Below are 25,133 nucleotides of genomic sequence, written 5' to 3'. Positions count from 1 at the left end.
CTGGGGAAAGAGAAGGAAGCAAATGGCTGTGGATTGTACTTAAAAGACAGGAGCATTCACGGGCAGAGCCTGGGACCTGCCAGAGGTTTTCACATGGTCCACAAGCTCCGTGAAAAAAAAGCCCTATTTTCAGATCCAGGCTGAATATACAATCTTAGTCCAAGGGCAATTATTTCTTGTTTACAATTTGAAGAGAAGGGAAACAAAGGCCTTATTATTTTGCCTTGGGATGCAAATAACACGCATGTCTTTCCCCACGGTATTTTCTACACTGTAATGTACCAGACAAAATTTTAAAAGGAAATGTTGCAGAGGTTAAGACAGATTAATGACTTCCGTGATCTTAGAACAAAGAATAACATGATATACTTATTTACGTTTAAAATGAAGTTGCCCAGACAAATGATGGAGCTTTCCCCTCAATTAACTCAATTATTGTATCTTCGAGATTTTATCATGCCGCTTTCTGAAAATGGAGGAAATGACGCTTGCTTGCTTGCATGCAGTGATTGCAAGGGAGGATGGCTTGATGCTGCGCCGCAGGGCCAGCCTGCCTCACAACAACCTCACGCGGCACCCGCCTCCTCCAGACTGGGGGGACAGGAGGGAAATAACTTCCCCAGCTGAAGGCGTAGCTGAAATGCTAGGCCATCTCGAATTGCATCATAAGCTGCAATTGATGCCAAAATTGTTGTGGGTATCAGGGAAATAAATTCTGAGTTAGAAATTTCCTAATTACCTGCCAGTGAAGTGGCAAACCCCACGCTCTGAATAATGTTGCTGGTTTGTCCAACATGTAGTAGTTCTAGTGAATACAAAGACACGTTTAAAACTTGATGGCCAAGTAAAACATGACAGTATTCAGCCTTGAAATTCAGAGCTGGGACTGCAAATTCAGGCAGGCAACTCTTGCCTTACTGACAGCTAAAGGCTGGGTGCAGGCTTTCAGCGTGGAGCATCTGCCTAAAGGGTTTGCATGTCCTCACATTGATGGGACAAGCCGTAAGGCTCCTCTGGCTTGTGGAGAGGAAGGAGGTGGTCACACAGGATGATAATGGGGGAACGTCCATCCCCTCCTGCAACTGCCAGGGCACTAATTACAAGCCAGTGCAGAAGACGGTATCTGTGCTGGCTGCTGGTGGGAGGGATGGGGCAGGGAAACACGCACGAAGCCGCCATCCTACCAGAGTGCCGGAGCGCTGAGAATCCCTGCTCGTCCTCCCAGCCCCAGGCAGGCTCGCTCTCATTGAGCACCGCCTGGAAAGGAGGTGCTTCGTTGTGCCAGGTCACGTCCAAGCTGTCGGGGGGAAAGGGAGATGGTCAGCCTTCCTCCTGGAGCCAGCGGAAAGCAGGGCCAATACCAACCCATCCTCTGGGCGCAACGTGACTGCGCGTCTTGGTGATGTTAAACGCAAGGGGCAGTTTTGGAAAGAGAACAGGTTGAGTGTTGTCAGAGTGGGTCATGAATCCATTTTGGGTTTAAAATACATTATAGGGATTTATATGCTACAAATATCCCCAGTGTGGTAAAAAAAAGCAACATATAAGATCCAGAGAGTGGGGTATTATTAAAATGTGCTGTCTTCTAAAAGTCAGAGCTTGAGTCTAAGTAAGTCCAACACAGTCAATGCAAGCTGAGTTGCAACAGCAACAATATTAAGCCTTTGGTCTCCTCTCACTCACATGTCCCTGAGGCCCATATTTTGCTCGTGGAGAGGAAGCAACTGTGAAGGTTATGGAAAACACCCGATACATTAACACCAGCACCGAGAGCCACTAATCCAACATCACCAGTGCCCTGCCACAGTGTGCCAGGCACCCAGGTGAACCGCAGCCTCAGCTCCTGCTCTATCCCCAGTTCCTGACCATACTAAACCCCAAATATTTTATATAATGGATATTTTTCAGCCCATGTGCCATGCATAAATAGGGTCGGCACAGTGCCTTCCCTGGGACGGAGATCGCGGGGGTACGGTGAGGCTGGGAGGGGGTGGCCAGGACCCCCCAACTCACCTGCTGCTGCGGCAGTCGCCAGTGCGGGGGTCGCAGCTGCGGGCGCAGTCGCAGGGGCGGCAGCCGTAGGCACCGAAGCCCCAGTAGCCGGGGAGGCAGCGGTCGCAGCGAGGCCCCGCCACGCCGGGCTTGCAGGGGCAGTCGCCGGTGCTGGGGTCGCAGAAGGTGCGGGGGCCCAGGGGGAGCGCGGCCGATCCCAGGGGGTGGCAGGAGCAAGCTGCGGGGGACACCGTGGGGGGAGAGAGAGCATTTGTGAATGCAAAAGCTCTGTGGGACGAAGGCGCAGGAGATGCCTGTGAAACTGCCGCTCTGCCTAGGGACAATGGTTTCTGGGCTTTTTTTTCCTCTCACCTGTATAAATCTGACCAGAATCTCCCTTTAGAAACTGTATGACTTTTAACTTTTGTGAGGTATCTTAATTAGTCAGCCTACCCTGGTTTTGCGTTATGTTTTGCCAACCAGGCCTTTTATTACTTTCCTTATAGCATCTGGACTCCAGTCCAGCCAAGTACCCGGGGACGTGCCTGGCTCACAATGATGTTTAAGCAGCTGTGGGTGCTTCATTGCAAAAATGAATCAGAGCATAATTGCTTTCTAAAGTAATAACAACTGTCTTGCATCCAGGAGGTTAAAAAACCCCCTCAGAACGGTCATTTTAATTAAAGTGGAGGCTGAGCGAAAAGTACCCCTCTGTCTCTGATTTTCTTTTAAAGCCATCATTTCAAAACATTAAAAAAAAAGAATGAGGACACTGATGGCTCAGAGGTATGCTGTTGCATACACTCTGGGACACAGGTTTGCAGAGTGCATGTCAGAAACGTCGGCTGCTCTTTTTTCCTCCCCCACAGTCCCTTGCAGCAGAACGATGCACTGAAAGCGTACTGGAACACATTGGGAGAAATGGCCATTCTCACAAATCAGAAAGGATGCCCTAAAACAGGTGGTGTGAAGTATACCTTGCCTACTTCTTAGGATTTTTCTTTTGCATAAATGTAATTTGTGTCTGTTGCAAGACTACAATCTTTTTTCCCCCAAAGATTTTAATCTTTTTAAAGATCAGAAATACAGTTATCAAAAGCGTGAGCCAAAGCTCTGACCATCTGGCCTGGCCATCAGGCAATGCGGTGCCCCGCAGGATCAGTAGCTGGGTGACTCGTGCTCTCCTTCCCTCAGGGTTTGGTTCTCTGACCAGGATGTGTTATGGTCAGCCTTGTGCATTACGGCAAAAAATTCCCTGCTGAAAGACTTTTGTCTAAAACTCCATTTACATAAAAATCAGATTTCCTGAGAAAATTTCGTTTGGAGAGAAAATTTTCACCAAATTCTAATATGAATATTTTTATTTTGCAACTGTGAAGGCAATAAAGCAGAAAAGCCACTGCATGCAACACAATCTTTCTTTCTCTTAAAATAGTTACTGCTGCGCACATATATTTCATTTTGCTCTGACAACATTTTTGTGGTTTCAGGGATTTGAAATACCTGGAGTGTTGTTTCAAAATATTAAAGGATAGATTAATATTGGCAGTTAACTTAGAGGCAACTACGATTCCAAAATCTTTGCCAAAGTAATCCTCAAATTTTCCCCACCCTTTCCATTCCCAAACAAATATAATTATATAAAATTAAAAGATTAGAAAGCCTCTCCACAAACGGCATAACTAGCTGCAGGCAGTGAACTCTGGTACCTTTAATAGCATAGTTTTCAACAGTGCTCACTGAGACTCACATACCTTTCTCCTGAAGTCTGTGAAGTGTTTTACACCTGACACATGTAGCCAAATGCTCTCTTTTCCTACTAGATGTGGTGGGTATTTCTGGCATTCCTCAGCCCCTTCAGGGGAAATATCAAGCACTTAAAGCTCTTCTATTCTCCTGCAGTCAGTGAGCTAAACCCACTACTCAGAGAGAGATTTGGTCCTGTTTCAGTCGAGTTTCAGCTGAGTTTTACAACCAACCCTATTGGGGTTGGAGCTTTTTATGTTTTAGACAATGCTTTCGCACAATCTTTTTCCTAATGGAAAATTTAATGGCAGTGGCAACACCATGGTGAGGCAAGAATATTAAATTTACAAAGGCTGTTATGAAAAATACAGCAGCAAGCTCATAGGCAATTAAAATGGCAATTAAAAATGAGAATGTAGTTGGCTATACTTTTTAATAAAAGCTGCAAAGAGATGTGTTGTAACGGTTGGTCATTTCTACAAGGGCTGTGCACCCACCACCATGGACCCCGTCTTTCCTGGCTGCTCCCCTATGAGCTACCAAGGCACTGACCTGCTTTCCATTGGCAGCCAGCGAATTGAAGCTTTTTGGTCTTGCATCTTGGGTGGAGGCCCAAGATGACACTAAGTGGTGTTAATCTGGATGCTTTGGGTGGCAAATTTACAACATGGTAAGCGTTTGTGACGTGCTGCAGTGGGAACGTGCCGAGCAATGCAGAGACATAAAGTGCAGCCCATCACTACACACCGAGCACAGAAATGAGACTCTAGAGCTCAAATGTGAGTGCATTGTACCAACTTTGAAAGAAATGCATGAAAATAGAACCAAGTGCTTCCACACTATGGCAATGGCAGGAAGAAAAGGACTGCAGGACTGATTATACAACATTTGGCAGCTGCAGCTACTGCTCCCTCATGGGCTGCTGCTCTGAGTGTTGGTTTTAGACCCCGTTTTCCTCCTTCCACTCAATCTGCACCTCACTGTAGCACAGGTAGTAGGAGACCCACCTCCAGGAAGGTGAGAGGAGCAGCTGAGCAGCAGATAAAGCAGCTACAGACAGTGTTGGATGGCACTTGGTGGTGGATACACGGGCGCAGAGCGTGAAACTCTCAGTGCAAGGCTTTGGGACAGTGCCCGTCTCATGTGCCGTGGCCACCCCACCGGGGAGGCTGGGGGATTTCTACAGCTAAGGGAGCTCCAGTGAGAGAAGGGCTGGCTGGGCACCACTAGCCTGGGACCAAGAGAAACCTTCCACAAGCTTGATCTTTTCGCTTTCTTTTTGCTTTGTAAGCAGCGTCGTTAAAATGCCAATTTACCACTCTGTACTACATAGCAATATTTTGCACGTGACTTCCACACACATATGAATTAACAGCCGCCTGTCCTGGCGTTGCATGTGCTGATTGGGATCGAAACCCAGCGAGCGGGACTCTAGCGGAGCTGGATTTCCCCGCCCTGGATTGGTGATACTGTTGTGGTTTCTTCAGCTGCCAGCTAACCTTTGGAAATGACAAATATTTACCCTCAAAAAACTACAGTTGAAAAGCAAAAATAAACTCGGCAATTATAAAACCCGATTTATTGTCTGCAATTATACTGTAGCCGAGGCTTAAAAATTCATGAGGGATGTAAAGAAAAGGACCGATAGGTATGGCGGGGGGAAAGAATCATCAGATTGCTTTTTTAAATGGCAGAATGTCTCGTTTTATCGGGTACACACCTACTCCTGAGCAAATATTATATACACTCTTTGCCTACAAGAATCTTTAAAGTATCCTTAAAGATTATGGCTTAACAACTCCTTTATTTACTTTGACCTTGGTATTTTTAAATTTTCAATGCTACCCCATGGTTGAGCAATAATGGTGCCTTGAGCCAGAAGCAAGCAGGCAACGCCGTGGCCTCCCTGGAAAGAATAATAGGGCACCACGCACGTCCCTTGTTATTGCAGACCATGGCACAGTCCTTGGAAATGTGCCAGGCATAGGCTGTAATCAGTCTTATATAATTTAATTTAACAGTCATTAGTCATTTGCTACGGCCCTGCAAGCTGCTGGGCTCCCCTGTGAGATGCCGGGTCCCCGTGTGCAGGGAGCAGCCCCGGCAGCAGGAGACCAGAAGGGAAATGGTGAAGGGGTCTTAGGGAGGAGAGCATTTGTGAGGGTTTGAAAACCCTGGAGAGAAATAATCTGTGTGTTTGTAGCAACAGGGTCTCTGAAAGGAAAGCATTCAGATAATCCCTACATTTTTGTGGAATCCGGTTTATGCCGGGGAAGGTTATCTCCCTGAGATACTTCAGTACTTCATGCTCTGTAATTCATAAATACCAAAAAAAAAAAAAAGATCAACAAAGTAGATGTACTTAATGCAGAAGGTAAATAAATGTAGACTTTTTCTCACTGTAGTCCAGGTTATCTTACAGTTCTTGTCAAATGTATGTTACCTTTGCCCTTTAAATACCAGAGTTCATGAATACATAGTGGTCCATAAAGCGGCTGGATTGTGGCATTGTGGCATTAAAGAGTAACAGAAACAAATTTATAGTCTTTATGTCAGGCACACTTTTTTGGGGGGGGGGAAATGTGGAAAGTGGAATGCCACAGGCCAGTAATTTAGAGATAAATGCAGAAAGCCAAGAGGACCGAGCACCGGCATACATCAACAAAAATACCCATTAATCACCTCATCTCCACAGCTTCTTCCTGCCCAGAAGGGCTGGAAGGTACTTTTTAATCGAGTCTCCTGGGATTTGGCTAACATATAGCTAATGACATGATGTAATGCCTGACTTCATTAGCGCTGGTCTAACTTGCACATAGGCACGTGCACACTGTTGGCAGCCTTCCCTTTGAGTCTTGGCTGTTTTGCAGCGATACGTCCTGAGACCTCTGTTTCCATCTAGTTTTGCAAGGAAGGAGGCTCCATGCTGGCCAGTCCAGGAGGTGCCATTTGACTTCCTCTCGGACCCTCCAAACAGCCACAGGATTTGGATCGGGCGTTTTGGCACCAGGAAAACCCTACGATGGGTCCCTTGTGAAACTCCGTCTCCTCGATGGGCTGCATGAGACGTCACAGGAGGTGGTGGCCATTCCTACCACCTCCAAGGTGAAGGGCGCTATTTTTAGGTGTCCAGAGCACTGCACTCAAATCAGTGCCAAAGCTTCACTTGGCTTCAGTGGCCTTGGAAAAGTGCATGCTCTTCCCTGATGGGAACTGGCACGTAAAGAGCATCAGGAATTACAATCCTAGCGAAGGTAGCACAACCCCAGTAAAAGCACATTTTGGAGCTTGAGGGTCCCATACGGAATTTATTTCAGTCTTTCATCTTGTGTTACCTACCAGGAGTCAATTAATCCAATTGGGTTTTTTTAATCAGCAAGGCTGAATCCATGAGTCAGAAAAAACCCCTCAAGCCCCTGCTTTGGGTCTAAATGCAAGATTTAAACCTGTTTTTTTACTAATGAGACTCCAAAACAAAAGTTTGTTGCCTAAGTTCTGACAATAATTATGGAGGGAAAGTATCTGATGTTTCAGAGAAGGAGACTTGGAACTTCGATGTACATGAGTAGGTAAAGGAACTTTAAAAAGTCATTAAATTCACTGTTTAAAAAACCAAATTTGTGTACATACTACAGCAGTGAAATAATTATTTACACAAGCAATGGAGAACTGTGGTAAATTCCGTTTTCATAAAGAGAATTAGGGTTGTAAAACAGGCATTTCAGCTGTTACTGCTCCTCCTTGCAATGACTGAAAGGTGGAGAGGAGGAGGACTTCTGCGACAGGGTGGTGGGCCTGCCAGGAGCCTCATGAGGATGATGCACAGTGAGGGAGTGGGACAAAAGTGGCAGACGAAAGTGAAACTGCACACACCCTCCCAACCCCGGGGTGCAGCTCCCCACCCCAGAAGGGTTTGTCTTCCTTTAAACGCAGGTACTTCTTCTTTGGAGGAGAGAGATGTGCTCACTGTACCCTCAAATGACACAAGCAGGGTGTCAGTCGGATTTTTTTCTGCCACCCATGAAGGTCCTCCTCCAGATTTGGGTCAGTGAGGAGAAATCTGGTGAAGCTGGTGGGTGGCTGTAGATGCAGAGCGGAGAGCACGCCTGCACCCTATATTTAGCTGACCAGTGTAATGTGCTGAGCATGGTTTGGGGATCCGGAGTCCCCCATGGTGAGTCACCATCCTCACAGTGGTCCCTGGGGAGCGTGGCTTTTGGATCGCTGCTTTTGCTTGGGAAATATTTAATTTCACATATGGCCGAGTCATTGCCTTTGGCCTGGCCTCCTTGGTGTCACGTCTTCTGGAATATCACTTAACTCGTGTTCCTGTCTCTCCCTCCATGCCCACCTGCTGCTTCTGTGACCACGCACTAGTGGGCGACGCTATTTATCAGCTGCACCCCTGTTGGCTGAGGCACCCTGCTTCTGAGGTTGCGGTAATCACCAAATATGGAGAACATGCAAACATGATGCAGCTTTTGCTCTCCAAAAATAGCAGGAGAAAGTCAATGAATCATCTCTCTTCCCCTGCCCCCAAGCTACAGGGATCCTCGGGATAGATTTGGCAACAGCATCTGCAGGCTTTCGCCCTGCAAACCGCAGCATTGCTTTTTGCAAACAGCATCAAAAAGGGAATTTAAAGAGCTCCCTGTCCCTCACTGAAGCAAGAAGATTGCTCCAAGGAGGGGCAGGAAGATCTCACCTTTCCGTTGACACCCTCCCACTTGAGAAGCATTTTATGAGTAAAAGGTCACTAACTTACGTTTGCAGGCATCCGGGGCAGAGAAGGGCTTCTTGAGGTCCCGGTAGAAGCCTGGCTTGCAGCGCTGGCAGTGCTGCCCTTCTGTGTTGTGCTGACAGTTGTCACAGATGCCACCGCTGCGATTGCCTGATGCCAGCCATGCATCCATGTCAAAATGACAAGTGTCAGCATGCCCATTACACTTGCATGCTGAGATGAAGCCAAAGGGAACAGAAAGACTCATTAAAGCAGTGAAAGATGTTGATTTATAGAAAAAAGACACAAAAACCCATACCATGTTTTGGAATGGGAGACCTGACCTATGAACCCGTTACTCATTCAAATGCATGAAGTATCATCACATTTTCATCCATGCTTCCCAACCTCTAGAGGTGAAATTTAAGAAAAAATAATTTCTTTAACTCTTTTATTTCCAGTACAGGTTTCCCAGTACAAGGACAGCAACGTGGTCAGGCTGGTGCAGGGAGACCTCCCACATTCACTGCTCCTGCTGGGGCAGGATCCTTCCCTCCCTGCTTTAGAAATCAGCAGTGTCCCGTACAGCATCTGCCATGCGGGTGCTGTCAGGATGCTCCTTGGATCTGACAGAGGGAAAAGGCAGGTGGAGGGGAGGTGTGTGAGAGAGGGCGAGCATCTCCCTTTCCCTGCACTGGCAGTGGAGTAAGTCTGGATGCCCACATGCCTGAAGTCAGGGGCCAAGTGAGATCTGTTCCACCCCCTGTTCATCAAATGCTGCTGGTGGAAACAGGGATTCACTGTCATTCCCTTGGGGAACGTCCACGCTGCAGCGAGTGTGACCGCAGCCCACATATGCAGGTTGATGCTAGCTTAAGTGTCAATAGCATCATAGCCATGGCAGGATGGCGCTCAGTATGCCTGCACACCTTCCTGGGGTGGTGCGGTTAATCCTCAGCACCCTTCTGGTGAGACTGCTGCTGTTACTGAAGCAGATCACCCCGTGACTTCTGCGGTCCCCTGCAGCCTGCACTCACCATGAGCATCCCTCCCCGGCACCACAGAAGTAAATCCTCAAACCTCCCCAGAGCCCACGGCTCCTCCTGCTCCCAGAGCCCGAGGGGTGAGCAGAGCCCATGTCCAGCAGCAGAAGGCCATACCTCCTGCAAACGTGTTTGTCAGCAGTGCCCATGGAGGGGACAATGCTGGCCCCCCATCGCCTCCAAGGCACCCCGGCAGGCTGCAGTTTGCCTGCAGCAGAAGACTGTATCTCAAGGAGATGCGCTTGGGTCCCACAGAAAGGCCAAAACAACAGACAACATGGTCTCGTGAGGATTTCCAAGTGAGGGGCTGTGCAAACAGGGCCGTCCCTACCATACAAACATGTGGTGGGCGCTGGGCAGGAGCGTGGCATTGGGTCTCCACCCACTGAGCTGCTTCGCAAGCACCTGCCCACCACCCTAGTATCTGCTGCCTCTTGGAAACACAGGAGAAAGGCACACAAGGAAGAAGCTTTTCACTCTGGCAGAGGCTCTGGAGACACTGTTCCCAGCTGGCTACTTACACTGACACTCCTTGGGGGCTCCGGTTTTGCCATCGGCAGCCTGCCAAGGCTGGTCATTGTAGAGCGGGGCACAGTGCTGGCAGTGGGACCCTGCTGTGTTGTGCTTGCACATGCATTTCCCATGGACCTAGTAGGGGAAAGAGAGCAAGGATCACCCACAGCAAAGCCCAAAGAGTCTCCGGGACACAAGCAATGCCCATGTACAGGAGATACTGCGCCAGCTAGGCACTATTACATAGACTAGAAAGAGGGCTAGCATGATGTCTGCCTTGATGGCCAGTTCAGTCAAAGGCAAATATTCTGCAGTTACACTTTCAATTAGATTAGTATTTGTGGATCTGCATGTCATGGTATTGTATATTCATATCTTTTTCATTTTTTTGAGATCTAAAAGGGTCTTTAGCAGAGAGTGTCCAGCTGCACCATGAATTTCCAGGAGAGATTTAAAAAAGCCAAGTTTCAAAGCATCCTTGAGAAACACTGTAAAACCTTTCTCTTTTTCTCCCTCCCAAACATGAATACACCTTTGCAGTACTGCAGGAATAGCACCCACAACCTCAGCACCCAGCTCTGTATGCCCAGCCATCACCAACATAAATAAGTATGAGAAAAAAGAAATTCAAACCCCTGAAATATAGATATCTGCTCATCCTAGGCAGAACTTTTGCTCCACAAAGGAAGAACCAAGGATAGCACAAGGACCATGAGTGACTATACTCGGATATGTTCATGACAGATAGATAATTTAACAGCTAGACAGCCTAGTGTAAGGGGGTAATTAGAGATGAAAAGCCAGCGTAGCACGCTTGGTGCCAGCTGCCCTGTCAGCCGCTGGCATTACTCACACTGTTGGCAAATGCAGAGAAAACAGGACATAGCCAGAGGGCAAGAGCAGCCCGGCAGCCCCTACATGCAATGAAATCAGGCTCTGAAGCAGCATGGCTCTGCCGGCAAGGCTGAAGGCCCTGCCTTTTCCCCTGGAGCATGGCGGGCAGCTACCTACCATAGCTATTTTGGTGGCTGCCTGTGCTTGCAGCTTTACTCTGCTTGACGTTTTGCTTTTAAATACATTTTTACTAAGAGCATTTGAGCTGCAAGTCTTTCCAGATGTCTGATGTATGGCCAGGCTCAAGGCATGACCGGCATCCTGCGTTTGCTGAAACAGGAGCTGAGTGGTGCCTCACCACCTTGGTGCCTCTTCCTGCACCAGTCGCAGGGAAAGTGATAGAGAAAGGAAAGCAATAAACTGAGCATGGTTTGGCTTCTCCTACTGCTCAGTAACGCGCCGGAGACCTCAGCCTGCCCTGCCAGCATGGCCCTGTGCTCATGCCACAGGTTGGCCATAAAACTAACGGAGCTGGGAGCTGCATGAGCCGCCGGCTGCTTTTGGCATCGGGAGCAACACAGGGCAGTCGGGGAGCCTGGTGATCTGGCCCGGAGCTGGGACATGCTTTAACTACTGCCGGAAAATGCTGCCTTCCATTCTGTTTAACTTGTGGTTTTACAAGTGTGCTGTTCCTAACTGTATGACTTGCTGCCGAGACCTGCCACAAAAAAGGTTCCTGTGAAAAACCTGAACAGTAAACAAAACAGAAGAGGAACTTGAACATGTTGTAAACAGCTCCTGCTTGTTACGTAGGTGCACACACACACCCACCACACACACTCCTGGCTAATGATGACTTTCTGATTTACTTATTTTTAATGAATAGATTTCAGCTGCTACCTCACAGGGGTCAGATGTAACTGGTACAGGTAAAACTTCAAAACTGACCTTGAAAGTCCTTAAAAGACTTTTCAGCAGCAATGCAAATAGCAAAATCTTTCAAAAACTTTTCAAGACATCCTTTCCTGCCTTATTAAAATGTCTGGATGATCAAAGCAGGAATAAGCAAAATACAGTACAGCAACTAGACTGCATAAGCAATGGACAGATACAGACAGTCTCAGACAGAATGCGCAAGCATCTAAGCTAAAGCGTAAATACTAAGATAACATCGCTTTCTGTGCTATTTGGCCTCATCGCAGATATCAGTTGATCTCACCGCAGATACTAGTTGGTCTCTGTGGCTTGTCGTATTGATATATGCTTCAATGTGTGCTAATGTTTGAAAAGAATGAGAAGCAAATATAGAAAAGAAACAAAACAAATTTGCAGAGGGAATATTTAGTTCTCAAAGTGTGCCCTGTGTTTTCATATTTTAATTTTTGCTACCACCTAAAAAATGTTTTTCAAACTCTCAGATGCCTTGCTTTCCTAAATTATCACTCTTCAATAAAATTTCTCTCATATATTTTTTAGGCAAAGTTCACACACAAACCAATGTTATGAGCTACTTCACACACATTTAAAGGCATCCATCTGCATGGAAATGGAAATTGGTTAAACCTGTATTGGTCATGTGGTCATCTTCTGGTGGTTTTGATGGAGCCCTAACTCTTTGATGTCATTTTTGGTGGGGGTTTCTTGCAAGCCCATTGGCCATCGAGTGGTTAGGGCTAAACAGGTTGCAGTAACCTGAACCACATCTGTGGCCAGAGAAATCCTTCAGCTCGTTCCTCACAGGACTGTCCCAGCTGTTAGAGTAGAGGGACCCATCAGACCTGGGACATGGATGCTCAGGAGGGGAAGGTGACCTGAGGGAGCCAGAGGGTGCCATGGTCAAAACCAGGTGGTCCCTTGGTGCTTTGGCGATCATGATGCCAAAGTAAGAAGGACATGGGAGAAGACTTGCAAACAGGGGTGTGTCTCAGACACTGGGACTCTTGGGATTACTGTGGGGACGCGTGCTCCCCCTGCCTGTGCCTGCAGCCTGCAGCCTCACCCCTCAAATTCAGCTCCCCCCTTGCCAAAGCCACACAAAGAATCAGTGGGGACTCAATCAATCAGCCAGCAGCTGCTCAGCATTAACAATGTACAACTCTGAAACGCAGCAGCACCTAAGAAACCCTCCAAGGATTAAGCATCCCAAGACACCAGCAGAGAGCGAGGCAAAACTCCCCGCCGAGGTGCATTCACGGTCCCAAGGCATAAGAGCCTGCATTTTCTGAAAGCCCAAGTACTGTATAATAGAGCATGCCACGTTGCCAGCATAGGGGGAGGTGGGTGAAAATAAAACAGAAGAGGACGGGTATCCCAAGAACCTGATGTGCAGCCATTAATTTGGCATGCCGAGCTAATAAGTAAACCACTGAATAGCTGTGCGCCAACTTATTAATATTAATCTTTATGTGAACTCTGAAGAAAGAGGTTTTATGAACATAAAAAACTGCTGCAGCAACGGCAGGCTTGTGGGCTCTCAGACGCTGTGGCAAGGAGCGCTGCAAAAGAGCCAAATTTGGAGATGGTGCAAATCAAGCCAGCTGGTGTTTAGATAGACCCCGAGGCAGAGCAGGGCATTATGCTCCTGATATTGATCGCTTGTAAAGGCACGATGCAACTGGAGGGAAGAAAACGAATGGTCTGGCTGAAAAGCTTAAAAAATAACAGAATAGCGCAATTCTGACTTCTGCGTAAAGGCAAGCGCAGGACCAGCACAGAGGTCCGTAGGTTTGGGCTCCGTGGCTGACTCAGTGGGTGCTGTTGCAGCCTGGGTCAGGAGGAACCACATGTTCCCAGTCCTCATGGTAAGGGCGCTGCTTTGCAGTCTCATTTCCTCCAGGGTTTATCACAACCAGATGCATTAGCGTCTTCATCAGATGCTCCCTCCCAAGCCCAGATCCCACTGTGGATCCTGCACCCTCTCCGCTCACCTCAGCATGGGCTGGGCTGGCCGTTCCGTAGCCCAGCCTGCCACGCACGCTTTGCAAACCTGTGCGCCCCTGCTTGCTGTGGGGCCGGGGACTTGTAATCTCAGTGGGATTCACTTCTGGGTGAGCACCCGCAGAGGCACAGGATGCAATGGCCTGGCTGGCCCCGTGTCTGCATCGGATGCAGCCACCCAGGCTCCGGTCTTCAGGAGTGAGCTTTGGAAAAGGCAGCAGGGTTCCCAATTCCCGTGGTGCCGAGCCTTTACAGCGGTGCTACTCAAATGGGCTGGGCCCCGAGAAAACTCTGCCTCTTGGAGGTCCCCCCAGGTCCCACGGTGGCCCTGACCCCTCTCAGCCAGGCAGAGCAGGGTGCAGACCCGCTGATGAAGAAGCTAAACAGCTAAATGGCCAGTCTCAACTGAGCAAGGGGAGGGAAATGGGGTCTTTAATAACTTGTTTCTCAGTGCAACTGTTTAGTTAATACCTTTTTTTCCCTATTCCATTTTCCCAGAAATGTGATGAAAGTCAGAGCTAAGTGGTTCAAAAACCTTGCCTTGGGCTGATGTATTTATTCTCTTTCAATAGCATTATAATGATTACCCCCCAAAACAGCTCTGCTTTAACAAAACTCTCCATCCTAGCTTTATCCCATTGAAGAAAATCTCTTTTTTCTTCTACATAATTCCAGCATGACAGAAAAGATTTTTATGCATTGGAAACAACAAAAGAAGGTGAATATTAGCAAGCCCTTTCTTGCAGCCCATAGGCAGACAGGTATTCTTTTTAGTTATAAAGAAATACTGTGACAGCTGAAAATAGGAGAAAGAGAGGACAAGAAGGGGTAATAGAAGGAAAAGAGAAGTGGCGGCAGGTGAAAAACAGCCAACAGACTGTCTACAGCAGGCAAAATGAATGCCTGTAAGAGCTGTAGGAGGGCCAGATGCAAGACTGCAGTGTCCTGTAAATTCCCTGTCATGCCACAGAGCAGCTGGGAGCCGGCACTGAGTAACCAGCCCAGCAGCTCTGCTGGGACCCCAGGTAGAGTGGGGAAATGATGTACCCAGCCTCGGGGATTTCTCTGGCACCTCAGCACCTTTCTGAAGGCAGAATGTGAGCCCCACGCATCAACAAGGGAAAGAGGACATTTTTTCCTCCCTTTTCATTCACCTCGATTTATATTTAACTGTGAGGCGTACCCACTTGTGTCATTCCGCAGCATCGCTAAGTACACAAACACAATTCCCAGTACGTCTCACCCCTTTAAGCATTCACACGGCTCTTGACTCATTTAAGCGACAAAGCCTTCTCATACCATTTTTCATTTTGTCATGGGGTCTTTACATCGCAGTTCACTTTCACACTGTTTCCCTTCTTAGCTCGACAGCCCCGTCCCAACGTCAGTCATTAGAGGGCACAATGGAAACAGTGTTACAAAAGTTGACTTCTGTAAGATAAACGAGCGACTCATTTCTCTATACAAAGACAGTTGCTAGGGCATGCTTCCTTCCAGAGCCTTTTGTTGCTGAATTATAACCTTCCAGCGCTTCCTTTCAGATTGCAAATACATAGGGTTTTTTCTTTAGTCGAATACTATAAAATACTTTTCCCCCTATTTATCATGTTCCGAAATGTTGGGCAGTGGGAAAGAAATGCTGTGTCAAGGGAAAAATGCTTTCAGTCACCTGTTATGAATTGATTTATGTTGCAAGAACTCACCCACTATATAGAGCCCAACACAAGTGCACACTGAAAGAAAATCAATGTCCCAAAGACCTGATAGCATAAATAGGCTAAATAGCTGGGAGGGGCAACAGCTTTTAATAGAGTTTCTTCTTTGGAACTGCTAAAATTGTATTTTCTCTCTTTTTTTTTTTTTTTTTACTTTCATGGAAGGTGAGCATATCCGCCTAAAAGAAAATCACAGCATTCACGCTGAGTCTCTAACGATAGCTTTTAAACTCTGTTGCACTCAAGCCACTGTGCCAATTTTAGAACCAGTGCCTACTGGCTGCTGTCAGCATGCGGGGAGGTATTCTTTCCCAAAGCACCAGACAACCAAATTTATGCATGAGAAAATTCTCATATCCTATCTCGTTCTTGTGAAAGAATACAAAGCTTATTGTCCAGGGTGTGGGGGCCGTCTGGTGGGGTTTTTTTAATTCCTTGTACAATAGGCTTCTGTCAGTGCTGCTGGAGAAGACCTTCAGCATCTTTTGATGTCAGTAGCACGATAACAGTTTATAACAGCCACTGGGTTGGCCACATGGGAAGGGGGAGGAATACTCACCCTGCCCAACTATCCAGAAGTGCTTTAGCATGGTAGCTCACTCTGCCTGGGATCCCATCCATACTGTATCCTCCCACCCCTTCATAACTACGGAAGGAGCCTGGGGAGATCAGCTGGCTAACTTGGGTATATCAAACACATGCCTAAAATTAGGTGAGGTATATCTGGGCTTTGGTGCCCAACTGCCAGGCAGCTGCCAGAAATCAAGTTCAGATGCATTCACTGATCAGGTTCCTGAACTGGTTTGTCTGTTCAGCCTAGAAAATAAAGCACAGTTCCTGGAAAAGTCCTTGACTTACACTGACACAGCACCTTGGACTACTAAAGAAGCATATAAGTGTAACTGCAGCAGTACCATTTCGGTATGGCAGCAGCACCACACCAAACGGCTTTGGGCACATGTCTTAAGTCCATTGAAGCTTCTTCATCCCTAAGTTCCAGTTTCCCACTTCCTTTCTTCAAAGCAAAGATAGCTGCTGTATCACGTTATTAAAACTGTCATTGAGGGAAGAAGAGAACAAGAGGATGAACAAAACCAGACTGCTTCATTTGTTCTCACTCTGTTCAATGCAGGTGAAAGATGTGCAGACAGCGCTGCACTAGCGGGAGTGCAGGAGAGCGAAGGAAGGACGGAGCAGGAAACATTAGATAGTTGACAATATTGGATTATCAATGAGATAATGAAGGCATCGGTTGATAGTGGGATCTCATCTCATAAGGGTAAAAGCAGGAAGCCCCAGCAAGGACACAGCCCTCTAAGACTGATAACTCAGGCCAACCGTGAAAACCAGTTAGCTGTTGCAGGATTCTGCAGTCAGGGAGGGCCAAGGAGACTCTGAGATGGATGAACTCCTGCCCTCACCTTGAGACAGAACTGCACAGCCCAGGTGAGGTATCTCTGAGTTTGCTTTCCCCACTTTGGAGTCCTAAATTGCAAGATTCTACTTATCTCCGGGCTGATCTCCTCTTTCACGACCCTTGCCATTGTTGCAAGCAGGCCACGGGGATGCTTTAGCTAGTAAGGGGCCAAGCATACACTGCAATAGCTCCATGTGCAGAGGTACTGGCAAGGGGTGAGAAGATCCTATGCTACGGATCGGCTTAAAAAACAGTCTGGCCACTGAAGATCAGGAGGGATCTCCTGTGTATGGGAATCTATTTCTCTACTCACATTGGTGGTTCGCCATGTAATGCAGCTCACCAACTGATCCAACTGCTTTGCATGGTACGGTGTGAGGTGCATTTGTCCACGCACATTTTTTTCTGGGCATGCATTGGGCTGTTGTTGATGAGATTTGGGTAGTGACCCTTTGAATAAATTTGGGAGGAGTAGGGAAGAGAAGGAAGTGTGTCTGTATCACCCTGACAGCTGTCTGTTGCACACAAGTGTATAACAAGGGACAGTCAGGATCATACTGCCTACAAGGCGCAGCCCTTGCCGTGACTGGAAGGCAGCCAGGTCTTCTCTGTAGTCTTCCCCTGTAGCTCATGGAGACATACCCTCCCCAAGAGCAGGAGCCCCACCTGTATATTCACAATTCATCTAAAGGCTGACATGGCATTTCTGTTGCTCAGATGAACTCAGAGCTTTCCTACATAAATTCCTTTCTCCTTTAGAAGAAAGGGTGGGCGGGGGAATTGCCAGCAAGCTTTGCTCTGTGGTACCCACACAGTGACAGCCACAGAGAGGAGCATCATGGAGAGTTTTGCAGCTGGACGGTGGTAAGGGCACAGAAACAAACCTCTTCTCTTAGCAGGCCCTGGCTATTGCTTTTTGCTGTTGGGGCTAACGTGAAATATTTTTTTCTCACAGTGAACGTTTGGACTCTGTAAAGTCCATCTTTGCTTTGACTTGACTCAAAGGGATCGCAAAGGAGGTTATCCCACCCCAGTGAATGGAGCTAGAGCTGCTTCTGCTGGGGTGGAAGGAGCTCCTCTTTGTCCATGGAGCCACCCTGTTCGCATCCCACCCCCGCGCCCCAAGGATGTCCCGGGTCAGTATTGTCTCATGGCCAAGCTGGACTTCTACCCTCCCTTCAGCCACTCATAATATTTACCTTCAGAACTGTCAGCTTCTCAGCACACGATGGTCCAGCCCTCGAGAAAAAATGCATCCGATGGGAGGAATCCCACGGCAGCGAGCTGGGCCGATCTCCCAAGCTGAGTGGAGCACCCTGGCCCCCTGGGTCAGGTCCCTGCACCAAACCTGCCTGAGCAGCAGCCACGAGCATCCCCGCATCCCCACACGGCTTTGTCAGATCCTCTCTGGGTGAGATGTCTGAAATGCTTCCGGTTGCTTTGCGAGATCTGCCCGAGACCTGGCAGCTATGCCTAGTGCTGCCAGGACACCCCGGCTTACTGCCCAGAGCAGCCCAAGAGAAAAACAAATATATCATGTCTGGGTCTTCCGCTGGCCAAGCAGGGACTGAAACTAAGCCTGCAGTTAGGATTTTGCCTGTGGGCTGAGACCAAGTAGGGGGTTAAGAAAACTTGCACATACTTCTTTTGGAAAAGTTTTTTTTTTTTTTTTTAAAAGATCTTAAACTTGCTTAAATTTTGATGTTAACTCTCTAACTTAGGGGATATTTTTCAGGAGTGCTCTGGCCTAAACAAGCATAAAAACAGAGGCAGATTTTATAATCATATTGTGAAATAGTAATGTGCTTCCCAGCTTTTGCTGTCCTCGGTTTTACAGTGAAGGTTCTGCTAAAACCCCATGTAGATACAGTTACATAAAGACAAGACTCAAGTCCCCATCTCACACTTGAATGACTGACCTTAATTCTTCAGAATTATCTTTTATGTGACTTTTTCAGGTGAAATGTATAAAAATGAGTTCTCTCTGAAATCCTACTCTCTTTTCAGAAGTTTCTCTGACTTCTCCCAGCTAAGCAGCCACAGACCCCACAACCTTTCGTCCCTTTTCTGTTCATTCACACAGACGTGTCTTGCTATCATCTTGGAAATAATCCTCTCTTCCTATCCTGAAGCAACGCACTGGCAAACCCCAGCCTGGTATGCACAAGTGGGGTGCCACCACTGTCCCCAAATCACAGCAGCCTCGCGCCAGGCAGGAGTCTGGCATGGACTGGGCTCGGCCCCAGCTGCCCCGGTCCTATGATGAAAGAAGTGGTATTGGGAGAGGAAACATCTACCACTCCCTGACCCTCCCTGCAAACCATGGGGCTATGTCACCCCTACACCGGCACATCCTTTATGGGACATGCGGAATAAGCTGTAAGGCACAGTAAAATGAGTCAGCCTCACTGCAGAAACGTCACCTTTGGGACTCCTGCCACATACACATTTATAACCAGAGTTGAATTTCCAGTCCCCTCGGGGCCAGCACAGGGGCTTGTTGCTATTTCTTGCTTCGGTTTTCAGTGTGATTTTGGCACTTGATTCCTTCCCACAGCACCGCCTGTTACCTGTGCACTGTGGTTTCCATAGGCTATAGCTGTACCGGAAGTGTATTTGGCTGCAGGCTCTGTTACAACTCTCAGCGGTGCTCAGGGGCATGCTCCCGTGCAATTGTATCCCACCAAAATAATCCTGAGCAAACAGCTCCTTTCAAAAACTTTCGCTCAGGGAACATCTGTGGAAAGCAGAGCAGTGCTACTTGAAATAGCCTTATCAATCATAACGCTGCACGCTTTCAAACTGGTATATTTTCAAGATGTTGCAAGACTAGCTCTATTAGAAGGGAAACGTGCTGTCTGCTTCATGTCTGAGACCATAATTTAAGTGAAATGACAGTTCCCCGAAGAGCTGGACAGATGCCAGACCTCCTTACCTCAAGTAACTGCCTTATGTTTTTTTTATGATCTTTCCCTTTCTATTCAGTGCAATATGTTTGACTGCCCCGGCTTTCCCTACTGCTCCTCTGCCAGCAAAGCCAGGACTTTCAGGGCCAGCCAAGATGGGCAGAAAGGACAAGATGTATTGGGGGCAGTGAGTGCCCCTGGACTGGCAGGGTGTAGGCATGCCATGCCACAGGTGTCCAACGTGTCGGCCGCTGCTGTGCCCATCACCTCCCCAATGGGTTAGTGGCTCTCGCTTCTTTGGGACATGGGAGGACTGGGGTTTAAGTCTTGGTGGGTCCCAAGGGATTTGAGCTCAGAGCTCTTGTGATGGGAGTCCCCTCAAACCAGAGGACAGGGTTTTTATCCAGAGAAAGGTATTGCAAAGTGCAATGGAAAGCCTGGGAGTGAGAGCCAAACCCCAGCTCTCTGGTCCCTTGGTTCAGGACCCAACCCAATATCTGAGGATCCTCCAGAAGCAATGACAATCACAAGATGCCTAGTACCTTTGGAGAAGCTCTCCTCCTTCTTCGTCATCAAAATGCTCTGCATTTATTATCTTTTAGATATTGTGTTATTGCAAGTTAGCGTTTGGAGGAAGAAGGGAGTCAGCAATTTTAATTTTTTTAAGGATCCACCTGAAATATATAAATTACTGTGGAGCACCCTTGAAGGATGAGAGTCCTGGTGGACCCCACACCAAGGCACAAGGGAAGCCCAGCACTTCAGCTCGACATGGAGACCACCTCCTTTGTAAAGACTGCTTTTGCTCACTGTGCTTGGAATTCAGGGCATCACATGTCAAATACCGTGTACTTGGACCTATACCATACTCTATACCATCCCTACTATTTTTAAAACCCTGCTTTCCTGCAGTGCAGATGTTGTTGGGTGCATGTACGTACCACGTGGAAAACACCAGCCGCCTTGACGGGCTTGAATCCGGCGACGGGGACGCAGTGGTCAGCGTGGCCGTTGCAGAAGCAGCTGCCCTTCACAATGAAGTCGTAGACGGCGTAGTGCAGGGGCGGCGGGGGCTGCGGGGGCCGGGGAGCCGGGCCGGCCGGGAGGCAGGGGCAGCCCTGCCGCTCCAGCAGCCGCACCCGCAGGTTGGTGATCTTCAGCTGCGCCTGGGCTTCCGCGCTGTACGGGTCCTCCGCGGCGTAAGGCGGCGACAGGGCTCGGTATATCACCTGGGCAGAGAAACGCAGCAAGGGAAGCAGAAAGGAGGATGTCAGCCAGCCCCGCGGTGGGCCGGAGGGTGGGATGGCAACGGGAGCATCCCCTGGGAGCACGCACCAGGCTCTCGTGATGTTCTTCCCCCTCTGCAAGCGGTGGGAGCGGCAAATCCACCTCCACCCCAGTGTGCGCAAAGTGACCCCACTGTGATCCCCTATGTCCCTTTCCACAGGAAGTCCAGACCCTATGGGTGTCAAGTGACATTTCGCCATTAACTTAAAGCAGAGGTTGGTGCCGCTGGTATGTGGTGTGGCCCAGCACAGGGACCGGCAGTCCTGCAGGCGATGCTCAGGTGGGGGACTCTTCATTAACTTTCCCTCCCTCAGAATGTGTGTATTTTTTAACAAATAAAGCTCAGATTTCCAAATATTTGGCTCCTATCAGTCCCAGGCTGCTTCCTAGTGGAAAAGTGATTAGGTGTGGCAACTAGTGACAGCAAGCTGATAGTCGAGAAAACTGAGATAAGAAAAAAAGAAAAGTGGGGGGCTTCTGAAGTTTAAACAAATACTTATCAGTCAGTCTTTATTTTAACTTCAGTCTGATTGAATAGGTAAATATTGGCTCAAGCTGAAAATTGAGAGCACTAGATAAAAATAACCAATTTTCTTGAAGAGGTTTATTTTAAAGTTGTTGGTCTAGCTGCCTACAGTGAGACATCAGAAGCAGCATATACTTCATATAACTACCATTGGCATAAAATGACACATTTATGACATATGTATTAGTTACTGGTACATTCAACTTACAGTGACACTTTCTACACAGTTAAATAGTTCTTCACTGAATAGCCACTGAAGGCTTGATGAACTACAAAATTTATAAGCAACATGCAATGAGTCACTTGAGTGTTTGAGGGTGTGACGCAGCCTAATGGCTCGATGCACTGCTCCCAGCAGCAGCTTAAAACCTCCTCAAATTGCCCTTCTGCCCTGCTGATAACCACCCACGCCACCCAAAATGCTGGCCAGCCTCCTACAAACAGCAAGGAGGTGTGCGGCAGCGAAGGGCGACCATCGTTTCTTGCCAGCAGGTGCTGCGGGCTGCCCGGTGAGAGGCAGTGTGCGAGCCTGCCAGCGCCGCTCACAGTGATCACAGCCTCCTCTCCCTAAATCCACTCCTCCTGAAGGATGTGGCTGTTACGCTTCAGCTGATGAAGGCTTCCCTTTTATTTCACCAGGATTCATGCATCCTGCAAATAACGACACCGCTGCTGCCAGCTCGCCTGCCCGCGGGGCTTTGCCTGCCGGCTGCCGCCTCCGCCAGCCCCACCACTGCTGGCACCGCTCCTGGCCGGGACCTGGCTTTTCTCCAGAGCTGCCAGGATCCAGCTGGACGAAGCTTTGTCCCAGCCTGGAAGGAGATTTAGAGCTCGTTTTGGAGCTGAATGGCGGCAGTGTGCTTTTGCACAGCCCCTCAGCCTGCCAAGCGCGGTCGCAACCAGCGTGCCGGTGACAGCGGGGCTGGGGCGTGCTGGTGCCGGGCGCCGGGCGCTGGCATGCACGTCACGGCTGCAGCCCCGCGCCACCGCGCCGCCATCCTGCAGATGCTCCCTCCCAAAGGTATTCCAGCATCTTCTGCCAGAAAGACATCGATAATGGAGAAGGTTAACCAGGAGAGGTGGTCAGAGGGCAAGGCTGGGGAGTGGTACACCCCTTGTGCGGAAGTGTTGAGTCTGATGAGGGATATTAATAAATAGTAACACATTTCAAAAGTGTGTTTTTTTCCCCCTCGCTTTCGGGAACATACAAAGTTCTTTTCTTCTTTCCCAAAATAAAAATATGAAGCAGATATGAACAGAAACCCAAGTGAACCCAACTATCAGGCCCTGCACCTCTCCCCAAGGCTTGTTTTTTACCTAAATTTAAATCAATGCCATTCTGATCACATTCACTCGTTAGTGGCTTTGTGAACACAAGATGCTTTCAGATATGGAAAGAAAATTCCTGGGGAAACATCCAAACTGGAGACATTGTTTTCCTTTTAGTGGAGATGATGGAAAGTGCCAGGCTGAGAATTTCCAATAAAAACTAGCATTTTGGGTTCCTTGCGATTACATAAATCGCATCTCAGAGAATTCTTTGTTCGTCCTGATTCGGATAAGAGCGGCGAAGGAAACACATAAATGGGAACAATTTATGCTAGATGCAGCTGCAGACTTTCTTCTCATCATTTTCAGTTTTTCTTGTTTATCTATCCCCGTTTAATGCACATGACTGATGCTTGTAGCTCTAGTAAAGACAATCGCAGCAAGGAAATCAATAAGCCTGAGAGCCTTTGCGCCAAGAGAGTTAAATCTTGCCTATGTGGAATTCAGGGGGAGTTATGCTGCTGATTTCAATGGAGCCAGTATTCCTGCTCAGGCCCTAAAATGTTACAAACATTTCTTTTTATGGCTACTTGAAAACAGTGATGCTAAACATGAGCCCTATCTGTAATTCCCAGGGGCTGCGAGCTCTCAGTTGCTCCCCCCGGCTGCCCCGTATCACTCCGGCTGTGCCCAGCAGCCCTGGCCCTGGCTTCAGAGCCGTGCTGCACCCCGCAGCAGTGCAACGTAATGGGGTGAGCCTGGTCTCAGCGCTGCCAAGACAGTAAACGCCCTCATCCCTCTGTCCCAGACTCTAGTAGCTCTGCTTTAATAAAATACAAACCAGTCATTATAACGTGTAGGACACCATACAAATAGCAATTCTCTGCTCTGCCCCAGCAGATTGAGCTGGAGCCCCCAGAGGCTGCGTAATAAGGTCAAGAACATGTTTCCCAGCAGAATTTCCCTGTTCAGTCCTTAACCTCGCTGATTTATCCCAGCCTGTCTCAGGAGTCAGCACATCGCTGGGGCCACACCGCCCTCATACAGCTGTTATGGGTCTGCACCCCTGTGCTGCCTAGCACCCCAGCCCCACGCACACACACGCGCGGGAGCCAGCTTTCCTGCTTTTACCTCTCCTTGGACTTTTCTGTGCAACTGTCCCACTGATAGGACCGGCCCCAGTCTGCAGCATCCCATCTATGAACAAACTATGGTTTGCACAGCAAACCTGACCGGGTTTTCACACTTATAGTTCTGCTGGCAGCCCCTGGCCACCGTAGTCAGAGGCCTCCTCAACCAAAATATTGTTTAGTTTTAATGGCACAGGGGAAGCCTGTAGGCAGGATTTGAGATGAACGCGCTGCCAACATGCATGTGTATCTGACGATGGGGTGTTGCAAGCCCATCATCTCCCTGGTGTCACTGGGCAGGACTTCAGTCCTGCTGCCCAGCCGGGGGCTGCCAGCTCCTCTGATGGACTCTGCTGGGCCAGTGCTCCCCAGCCGCCCTGGGACACTCATGGTGACGTGCCCAATCCACAGTCATCATTTTCTCTTCCCAACAGCTCCCCGAAGCCCTCCAGCTTTACCCTGCTAAAGCCACACAGAAAACACACGAGCCCGGCTCAACTTGCAGGGACAGAAACTCTCTCCTGCAGCTCTGCCACTGTGGTCGCGATCTTGGCTGACACAGGCACATGTCATGTCAGCTTTTTAGCTGTTGGGGCAGCCCCTCTGCTAGACATGACGGGGGGACGGCAGTTCCCTCCTGCCCACCAGAGAAGTCGCTGCCTGCAGAGCCATCAAGTTCATTACTCTTCCTATCCCAAAAGTGCTGGAAGAAGTCATGCCCAAGGGTCCTGCCAAAGAGGACTGTATTGTGATTACACAAGAGAGATAAATAGCTCGATGAGGTACGGGAGAACATCCTTTTTGATAGATGATGCTGTTCCTGTTTTCACAGAACAAGGTCTCTGCCAGGAGAAAGCTTCACCACATGCAGGGGAACGCACCCACCCCCTTGGTAAAGGAGCAACGGCAGCAAAATCTGGCCATTGGCCTACAGCGAGCCTCACCAGAAAGCACCCCAAGGTGACAAGACCTCCGGCTTTCCCACTCAAGTCTGTCTGCATGCAGGTGTCTTACCGACAATATGTCAAAACCCAGAATTACAGTGTTGGGTAGACAATGTGACTTCTCCCAGTAGTCAGCACCACATATGATAGCAAA

The 25,133-nt window shown here is 48.5% G+C and overlaps 1 protein-coding gene across 2 annotated transcripts in view; it reads right to left on the bottom strand.

Moving 5' to 3' along the window:
* The window catches only part of NTN4 (netrin 4), a 46,779-nt gene that overhangs the window by 6,997 nt on the left and 14,649 nt on the right, over positions 1 to 25,133 (bottom strand). For both annotated transcript variants that reach the window (XM_050914952.1, XM_050914953.1), the window contains exons 2-6: positions 20,765 to 21,052; positions 10,023 to 10,149; positions 8,504 to 8,692; positions 2,014 to 2,230; positions 1,185 to 1,297 (exon numbers count right to left, since the gene is read on the bottom strand). In XM_050914952.1, the coding sequence (XP_050770909.1) occupies positions 1,185 to 1,297; positions 2,014 to 2,230; positions 8,504 to 8,692; positions 10,023 to 10,149; positions 20,765 to 21,052 (934 nt within the window). The remainder of the gene's footprint in view (positions 1 to 1,184; positions 1,298 to 2,013; positions 2,231 to 8,503; positions 8,693 to 10,022; positions 10,150 to 20,764; positions 21,053 to 25,133) is intronic.

This window comes from Gymnogyps californianus, chromosome 1 (assembly GCF_018139145.2).
Source record: "Gymnogyps californianus isolate 813 chromosome 1, ASM1813914v2, whole genome shotgun sequence".
NCBI classification, from domain to species: Eukaryota; Metazoa; Chordata; class Aves; order Accipitriformes; family Cathartidae; genus Gymnogyps; species Gymnogyps californianus.
This window is presented reverse-complemented; position numbering and strand designations above follow the sequence as displayed.